The sequence below is a fragment of the Quercus lobata genome, chromosome 2 (assembly GCF_001633185.2).
Source record: "Quercus lobata isolate SW786 chromosome 2, ValleyOak3.0 Primary Assembly, whole genome shotgun sequence".
Lineage (NCBI taxonomy): Eukaryota > Viridiplantae > Streptophyta > Magnoliopsida > Fagales > Fagaceae > Quercus > Quercus lobata.
Genome location: NC_044905.1, coordinates 22,237,442 through 22,246,911, shown reverse-complemented (window position 1 = coordinate 22,246,911; position 9,470 = coordinate 22,237,442). Strand labels below are relative to the sequence as shown.

The 9,470-nt window shown below is 37.7% G+C and overlaps 1 protein-coding gene across 1 annotated transcript; it reads left to right on the top strand.

The window, feature by feature from the left end:
- The first annotated feature begins 1,518 nt into the window (after positions 1-1,518).
- Positions 1,519-9,272, top strand: LOC115974978 (cellulose synthase A catalytic subunit 1 [UDP-forming]-like). Its single transcript, XM_031095581.1, has 14 exons — positions 1,519-1,793; positions 2,661-2,856; positions 2,933-3,114; positions 3,448-3,568; positions 3,664-3,850; positions 4,340-4,606; positions 4,694-5,039; positions 5,804-5,941; positions 6,027-6,152; positions 6,801-7,013; positions 7,115-7,379; positions 7,490-7,686; positions 7,781-8,131; positions 8,284-9,272. The coding sequence occupies exons 1-14, from the start codon at positions 1,713-1,715 to the stop codon at positions 8,869-8,871; spliced, it is 3,258 nt and encodes a 1,085-aa protein (XP_030951441.1). The 5' UTR covers positions 1,519-1,712; the 3' UTR covers positions 8,872-9,272.
- Positions 9,273-9,470: the final 198 nt, after the last annotated feature.

Sequence of the window (9,470 nt, the reverse complement as noted above, 5' to 3'; positions counted from 1 at the left end):
TAGTGGCGTTATTATTGAACTTGACTCGAAGGCCTTAGTTGATGCCCTCAACAATCCCTGTTATGAAAATTCTGTAATTTCCCTGCTGTTTAATGACTGCAGGCACTTGGCTAGCAGAATTCCTTGCCTTTGCTTTAGACACATCTACTGTGAAGCTAACATGTGTGCTGATAGATTAGCTAAGATAGGTTTTCAACAATCTCTGGATCTTGTTATCCATTCCAGTTTGCTTGTGGACATTTTTGCTAGCTTAGAGGTTGATTGCGAAGAAACTTTTTTTTACAGGCTCTGCCTTATTTCTTGTAGCTCTGTTTAGTTGTTTTTTAATGATATCCCTTTTACCCAAAAAAAAAAAAGATAATATTTTTGTTTACCTATGAGTTACAGTGCATTGAGAAAAGTAGTCGTGCACTGTAGCTATAGAGCAAAAAAAAAAAAATGTGGCTTTGACTCCACCAATGTAGTCACATTTTGATATTTGGTGGTGCTAAAAAGTTATATTGCTATTTTTAGTTTCATCAAAATACAAAAAAAATGCTCTACATCAATGTATGTAAAGCTAAAATTTTTTAGCTTCAAGTTTCTTTACAAAGCTACTTTTGGCTTTCGTACTTAAGGTGAAGCTAAAACTTTAAAATATTTTTTTAACTCCTACACATATTAAAATAATACTTCTTTACTTATTTTTTTATTCTTTATTTCTTTTCTCTTTCTGCCCGGAAAAACAAGAACCAACTTGTGCGAACCAAATTAGAGATCGTTAGCCTTGGACATGACGAAGATTCAGCTTAGCGTGGGCTCAAAGTTGGATCGTCGATGAAGCTGATGCGAGGATGGGCGGATCAGAGCTGTCAAGGCTCTCTTCACCCACTCTCCTTTCATGCCTTCGATTCGAACCAGTGAGTTCTTCATTGCAGATCTACGCATGTTGAGCCGATTCTACGAAAACAGCACATTGTGGTGGCTTCTGTTGTCGTGACTCGAGTTCTTGTGGAGGCTGCACCAAAATGAGCTTGGATGCGACGTAGGCGAACACATATATGTCTTCTTCGGGGCTGGGATAGCTCTGGTTTGGTGGCTTTTTGATATATTATTTATTGTAGTAGATATATTATTTTATTGTGATGTTTATATTATTTTATTATGTTGAAAGCTAAAATAGATCCACTACTGTTGGATATTTTGTAAAATGAATAGGTAAAATAAATAAAATAGCTTTTTGTGATGCTAAATAACTAAAAAAATAACTCTACTGTTGATGCTCTTAGGTATACATGCAACAAGTCTAGCTAGTGGATTATTATTTAAAAAAAAAAAATCAAAGAGAGAAAAAAAGACAATAAAATAAGCGTTTGATGTTAACTTAAAAAATTAATTGTTTTTACTATTTAATTTATTTTTTCTATTATTTACCGGTATTGGTATACTTTTTATACTTAAGGGGAAGTATTACGGTTTCTTTTTTAGCTTTATCTCTGGTAAAAAAAAGAAAAAGTTTTCCTGTTTGCTAAAGTAAGCTTTACAAACAAAAAAAAAACAAAATGATAGGGGCTGGGACTTTGAGAAAGCGAAGAGAGAGAGAGGAATGGAGTCTTGAATGGGCGAAGAATTCACAGCTTTTGGCTCTCTCTCAAACCCACAACACTACGGATCTGTCTTTATGTACTGATTTTTGAAAACAAAAAAAATAGCATTTTGAGGAAACAAACAACATGGAAGCTAATGCGGGAATGGTCGCTGGATCACACAAGAGGAACGAGCTGGTCCGGATTCGCCACGATTCCGATAGTGGGGTCAGTGATTTTTCTACTTACCCATATCCGATTTTCACTCCCTTATTAGTCTAATCCATTTACTGCACTGTGGTTGTGTGTGTGTGTGTGTGTGGATGTGGGTGTTGACTGTGTAGAAGTGAGTGGAAGCTCAAAGTCGATGCTTTTTCTCTAATGGGTAGTGGCATTTTTGGTTAGTTTTGTGGATTTGTCATGTGGGTTTCTAAATTTGAACGCTGTTTTGATTTCTGTTAGATAAGACTAAATTTGATGTTTTGATAGCTGAATTTATTTGGGTGAAAATTTAATTAATTGATGTTTTTGATATTCAGTAAGACTTATTATGGGCTGGCTGGTTTCAAAATATTGACAGTACTTTGATTTGATTTGTGAGTGTTCAAGCTGATATCTTCATAGTTCAGATTCAGTGGAATTTAACTCCATTTTTGCTAATCTTAGATGAGATCACCCATTACCCACGAGACTCTTGTCTTTATTTTGTTAGACTTTCACTCACTGATTCACTCTTTCAGCTACATATCCAAGATCTACTCTAGCTGTGTTGATCTGGGAGGAGGATATATTTATGTGGTTTACATGAATTTTGTTCTGTGAAACATGAATGTGATTATCCAGTCGTAACCATTTCTTTTTCGAAATAGTATTCTGAATTAAGCAATGAATACGGAATACCATTGTGAGTTGCTGTGGCAAATGGTGTGCCATTGCATTTTCATCATCAGAAACTATTATTGAAAATAGAGCTAGTTAATTAATCATAACTAGATTGTAAAGTTGCTATAGTTGCTTTGTGTTGTACATTACCCTCTTTTGGCTTATTTTTCTTTTCTGTAATTCTGATTTTCACATTGTTTTTGTACAATGCAGCCCAAGCCCTTAAAGAATTTGAATGGACAAATATGTCAGATCTGTGGGGATTCAGTTGGCCTTACAGCTACTGGTGACGTCTTTGTTGCTTGCAATGAATGTGCCTTCCCTGTTTGCCGGCCTTGTTATGACTATGAGCGGAAAGATGGGAACCAAGCTTGTCCCCAGTGCAAGACTAGATATAAGAGGCACAAAGGTTAGCTTGCCCCGAGTCCATTGTTAATTTATGGTTGTAGGTTTTGGAATGAAAGTTGATAAGGTCTGTATTTCAGGGAGTCCTCGAGTGGATGGAGATGATGATGAGGATGATGTTGATGATCTAGATAATGAATTCAATTACACCCAAGGAAATAGCAAGGCAAGACGCCAGTGGCAGGGGGAAGATGCTGAACACTCTTCTTCCTCAAGACATGAATCTCAACAACCAATTCCCCTCCTCACCAATGGGCAGCCGGTAGGCAATTCAAACAATCCCTGACTCTTTTCTACATTCACATCTCTGATGCATAATTTCTGGATTTGCATCCTAAGGTTTCCGTGGTTAAATTTCATCTATATTATTTTGGAAATTTATCTTAGAACTTACGTAAAATATCATAATTGTAAAGGAGAAACATAGATGGAATCCTTGCATGTAAAAAATATACCGGATTAGTCACTTGCACTAATTGTTACAAGTTTGCAAATACAATTAAAACGTTCATGTCTAACATGCTTTTTGAAATTGATCATGCCAGTGATATAGTTTTGGAACCTTCACTTTACTAAAATGTAAATATGTTTTTAGATGTCTGGTGAAATTCCATGTGTTACACCTGACAACCAATCTGTGCGAACAACATCAGGTCCTTTGGGCCCCTCAGAAAAGAATGTTCATTCGCTTCCTTATATTGACCCAAGACAGCCAGGTAGACAAGTAACTTTAGTTTATTTATTTAGAAATCCTCAAACAAGCTTGTATATCACTTGTATGGACTTCATCAAATATCATCTGTTTCTACAGTTGCGGTGAGAATAGTGGACCCATCAAAGGACTTGAATTCTTATGGCCTTGGAAATGTTGACTGGAAGGAAAGGGTTGAAGGTTGGAAACTCAAACAGGATAAAAACATGATGCAGATGACCAGTAGATACACTGAAGGGAAGGGAGACCTGGAAAGAACTGGTTCCAATGGAGAAGAACTGCAAATGTTAGAATCCCGTTTTTTCAAAAGCTTTATTTCTCATGCTCTCTTGGCTGTTATGACTTCTTTATTTACTGTTAAAATTTCACTGATGCATGGTTTTGACTACTGAATACTGATTGATAATTTTTGACACCACATTGTATTTATGGCCTTTTCTTTTGGCTTGAGTAGTATCTGAATCAAGTTTCCTATATTTTTAATGCATGAAATTAATTTTAAGATCCTATATTGGTCTTTGTTATCATATTTGTTAATAGCCTGTACCCCTCAAATTTTCCCTCCATCAATTACTTAATATTTACTAAATATATATAATATTATTCCGTTATGTTTAATGCTCAGTTAGTCAGTGACATAATGTTGAAGCATGGATTTATGCATTTTGATTCTGTAGATTGACAATGGAGTGGCTTCTTCTGCCAATGTAGTTGGTTAACATTATTTTGTGTGATTTTTTCTTTTTTGGTGAGCTGATAGTTTCATTCGTCACAGGGCTGATGATGCTCGGCAACCTTTGAGTCGCGTGGTGCCCATCGCTTCCTCGCACCTGACACCTTATCGTGTCGTCATCATATTGCGGCTTATTATTTTGGGCTTCTTCTTACAATACCGTGTTACTCACCCAGTGAATGACGCGTACCCGTTGTGGCTAACATCAATTATCTGTGAGATCTGGTTTGCTCTATCCTGGCTTCTGGATCAGTTCCCAAAATGGTTTCCAATTAACCGTGAGACCTATCTTGACAGGCTTACATTGAGGTTAGTTAACTTCATTCTAGTTATGATGGTGTTTGAACATGAGGAAGTAGTCTGTTTTTGTTGTTAATCATTATTTATGTTGCACAGATATGATAGGGAAGGGGAACCATCGCAGCTGGCTCCTGTAGACATTTTTGTTAGTACAGTGGATCCCCTAAAAGAGCCTCCTCTTGTAACAGCAAACACCGTTTTGTCCATACTTGCTGTGGATTACCCTGTTGACAAGGTCTCTTGCTATGTATCAGATGATGGTTCAGCAATGTTGACCTTTGAATCCCTTTCTGAAACTGCGGAGTTTGCAAGGAAGTGGGTGCCCTTTTGCAAGAAGCACAACATTGAGCCTAGGGCCCCTGAGTTTTACTTTTGCCAGAAAATTGATTACTTGAAAGACAAAATACAACCTTCATTTGTGAAAGAACGCCGGGCGATGAAGGTGAGTGCGTGCTGCCATGTTGGATCTATATCTTTCTATTTTTGTGATAACTTGCTGGAAATAACTTCATTTTCCTTATCATATTACGGGGTGCATGGTTGATATGCAAACTCTATGATTACTGTGGTGTTGGGCTTTTGAAGCTGTCAATTGTTTTTTTTTAAATGATAAAAATTGCTGTTGAGATCAATGTGAAATTTGAAACATCTCTCAAGCTTAATGGTCTGTTTGGATTGTGGGGGAAGGAGAGGGAATAGAGTAGAGTAGAGTAGATTTGGCCCAAAATTAGTTTATTTTCAGCCAACTCTACTCTACTCCCCTCTCCTCCACTCCCCCTCCTTCCCCCTTCCGTCCAAACGGGCCCTAAAAGTTGTTCAAAAGGTGATAACGACTAACACTTTTTAAAAGGAGAATTTGTGCTAGCTCAAATGGCTCCTTCCCATGGGCCATGTGTGTGAGTGTATATTAAATTCATATATTATTTACTCATCATTTGTATTCTGGAGCAAAATTTGAGTAGCCCACAACAGATATTAAGGCCTTCGGACACTGTATAAGGAAATTCTAGAGAAATTATGGAGAATGTTTGCTACCCTGAAATTTTTGTCTTTCCTGAATGATAAAGAGAAAAAAAAATTTGGGTCAAAAGAAAATGCCATTTTGGAGTTTTGCCTTTATGCCTTGTGTTAGAATGTAGATGGTTTAAATAGGAAGATTATACTAACTTCACTTTTTTTGACATTACAAACCATTTTGTTTCACAGAGAGAATATGAAGAATTCAAGATACGAATCAATGCCCTAGTGGCCAAAGCACAAAAGACACCAGAAGAAGGTTGGACAATGCAAGATGGCACTCCATGGCCTGGAAACAATCCTAGGGATCATCCAGGAATGATTCAGGTATCATAATTTTTTCCTGGTGATTTATTTTTGGACTTATTTATATTCTTGCTGTGATTTAATTTTCTATTGACTGGAAGAACAGGTGTTCTTAGGCCACAGTGGCGGGCTTGATACTGATGGGAATGAGCTACCACGACTTGTTTATGTTTCTCGTGAAAAGCGACCTGGCTTCCAGCATCACAAGAAGGCTGGAGCAATGAATGCATTGGTATGTCTACTGCAGGCCTTAAATGTAGTGATTTGATGGTTACAGTACACATTTTGATTAGTAAATTATACATGCACCCTAATAGGTTTAGAACTTATGACCTTGCCCTCTGCTCATTTGTATGGGAGGAAGTACAAATTTGATGGTTAGTCATCTACAACCATCAAATTATTCCTTTGAAGGTGGTGCCGGCTTGTGATTTGTAACTCTTATGACTACACTAGATTTCAATTATCATAAATTAGAAAAAAAAAATTAATTATCATATAATTTTTAATTTTAGCTGTTTATGGACTGCCTTAGACATTTACAGAAACTGTCCATTGGTTGGATGTTGCAAATAGATTGCATACATATGGAGGCTAAATAAGCCCATAAGAAATTTTATTTAAGTATGAGCCTCATTGTTCCATTGACCAATTTCAACTTGGCTCATATGCTATGTCGTAGATGCTGATGTTAATCAAAATGGAGAACAAACTAAATGAAAAAGATTTCTCTTACATCTTTAGTAAATATTCATCCCACCACTCTGTACCATAGTTTGCCAGTGATGTGATTGGTTGCCTGATGGATATGGAGGTTTGTTGTGATAGGAAGGATGTTTAATCCATGTTTTCTGACTTGGTTATATCTAATGTTTTTCAGATCCGAGTTTCTGCTGTCCTAACCAATGGTGCATATCTCCTGAACGTTGACTGTGATCACTACTTTAATAACAGCAAAGCTCTTAAAGAAGCCATGTGTTTCATGATGGATCCTGCTTATGGAAAGAAGACATGTTATGTACAGTTCCCACAGCGTTTTGATGGCATTGACTTGCATGATCGATATGCTAACCGCAATATCGTCTTCTTCGATGTAGGTTCCACTGGATGTTTGATCGCAAATTCTTTCTTCATAGTGTTTTACTGTGCTTGTGCTTGGTTTAAGTATAATCTTGTATTCGTTGTATTTTGCAGATCAACTTGAAAGGGCTGGATGGCATCCAGGGTCCTGTCTATGTGGGAACTGGTTGCTGTTTCAACAGGCAAGCTCTATACGGGTATGATCCAGTTTTAACCGAGGAAGATTTGGAACCAAACATTATTGTCAAGAGCTGTTGTGGTTCTAGAAAGAAGGGAAAGAATGGCAATAAGAAATACATTGACAAGAAGAGGGCAGTAAAAAGAACTGAATCCACTATTCCCATTTTCAATATGGAAGACATTGAGGAGGGTGTTGAAGGTCAGTTTTCTTTAGAAGCTATTTTCCCTAATTTGACAAAAAATATTGTCAATCCAATAATCCTTGCTTTGTAATATTAACTCCACGACCACATTCCCTTTGTTGTGCAGGGTATGATGATGAGAGATCGCTTCTTATGTCTCAGAAGAGCTTAGAGAAGCGTTTTGGTCAGTCTCCAGTTTTTATTGCAGCCACCTTCATGGAACAAGGAGGCATTCCACCTTCAACCAACCCTGCGACCCTTTTAAAGGAAGCAATCCATGTTATCAGCTGTGGATATGAAGACAAGACTGAATGGGGAAAAGAGGTAAGTATATCAATATACAACCTAGCAGTCAGATACTGATTTGATGTTGTTGTGCTTATGCATTATTTAATTAGGCCTTTTGTTTTACTGTCAGATTGGATGGATCTATGGTTCTGTCACAGAAGATATTTTAACTGGGTTTAAGATGCATGCTCGTGGTTGGATCTCAATCTATTGCATGCCTCCCCGCCCGGCATTTAAGGGGTCTGCTCCAATCAATCTTTCTGATCGGTTGAACCAGGTTCTTCGATGGGCCTTGGGATCAATTGAGATTTTGCTGAGTAGGCATTGCCCCTTGTGGTATGGCTACAATGGGAGACTGAAGCCTTTGGAGAGACTGGCATACATAAATACTATTGTGTATCCCCTTACCTCAATCCCACTTATTGCGTACTGTATGCTTCCTGCCTTTTGCCTTCTCACTAACAAATTCATCATTCCTGAGGTAAGTGATGGCTCAACCTAATAACAAATTTGTGAGATGAATCTTTCAAAGCATCACATTTGTTTATTTCTGGTATATCTGCATCCGCTGACTTGGGGGGAGATAATTTTTGAAGTTAAAATTTTGTTTGTTCTGTTGCCTATTTTATGCAGATAAGTAATTTTGCTAGCATGTGGTTTATTCTCCTCTTTGTCTCCATTGCTGCTACTGGAATTCTTGAGCTTAGGTGGAGTGGGGTCAGTATAGATGACTGGTGGAGGAATGAACAATTCTGGGTCATTGGTGGTACATCAGCTCATCTCTTTGCAGTCTTCCAAGGGCTCTTGAAGGTGCTTGCTGGGATTGACACTAACTTCACTGTCACTTCGAAGGCATCTGATGAAGATGGGGACTTTGCGGAGCTTTATGTGTTCAAATGGACATCACTTCTCATCCCTCCAACCACAGTCCTTATTATCAACTTGGTCGGTATTGTTGCTGGTGTTTCATATGCCATAAACAGTGGTTACCAGTCCTGGGGTCCTCTTTTCGGCAAGCTGTTCTTTGCCATATGGGTCATTGCCCATCTGTATCCATTCTTGAAGGGTTTGTTGGGTAGGCAAAATCGTACCCCAACAATTGTCATTGTCTGGTCTATACTTCTTGCTTCCATATTCTCCTTATTATGGGTGCGGATCGACCCCTTCATCTCTAGCTCAGCAAGGGCTGCCGCGAATGGTCAATGTGGCATTAACTGTTAGTTCATTTCCAGACCATTTTCTTGTGGTATATGCCATCTCTCTTATTGAAGCTTGCTGTGTACATAACAAGAAATTCAGGTGTCAAAATCTTCTACAGATTCCCCCCACGATAAAAGAAAAAAATGTTGTCTACAGGATCTAAGTTATGTTCTGTATGGGAGTTTGATGGAGCAAGACCTGAGAGAAAACCCTTTTGTATGTTCTTTTTGTATGTTGTCTGATGTTGTCATTATTGTGTAGTATTGTGATGAATTCTGTCAAGAGCATATAGAAACTACTTATGCATAGTGCTTACGGTACTTCAAAAGAAACAAGTTTGTTATTCTTTGGTGTCTTAGATATTATTATTTGGTATGATGGTGGACTAAAAATTAAGTTATGAATTATTCATCTTTCTATTTTGTCATTGTATGCAATTCGAATTTTACCATGCTGTATTAGCACTGAATTTTTAATGATGCTTAATTTAGGCTTTTGCTGTTTACTTAGAACAGGCTCTTAATATGTTGACATGAATATCAAGGCTGAACTACCATTTGTATTGATACTGAAGCAAAGTTTTAGAGATTGGTCACCAGGAATTGGGAATTTTGTGAAGG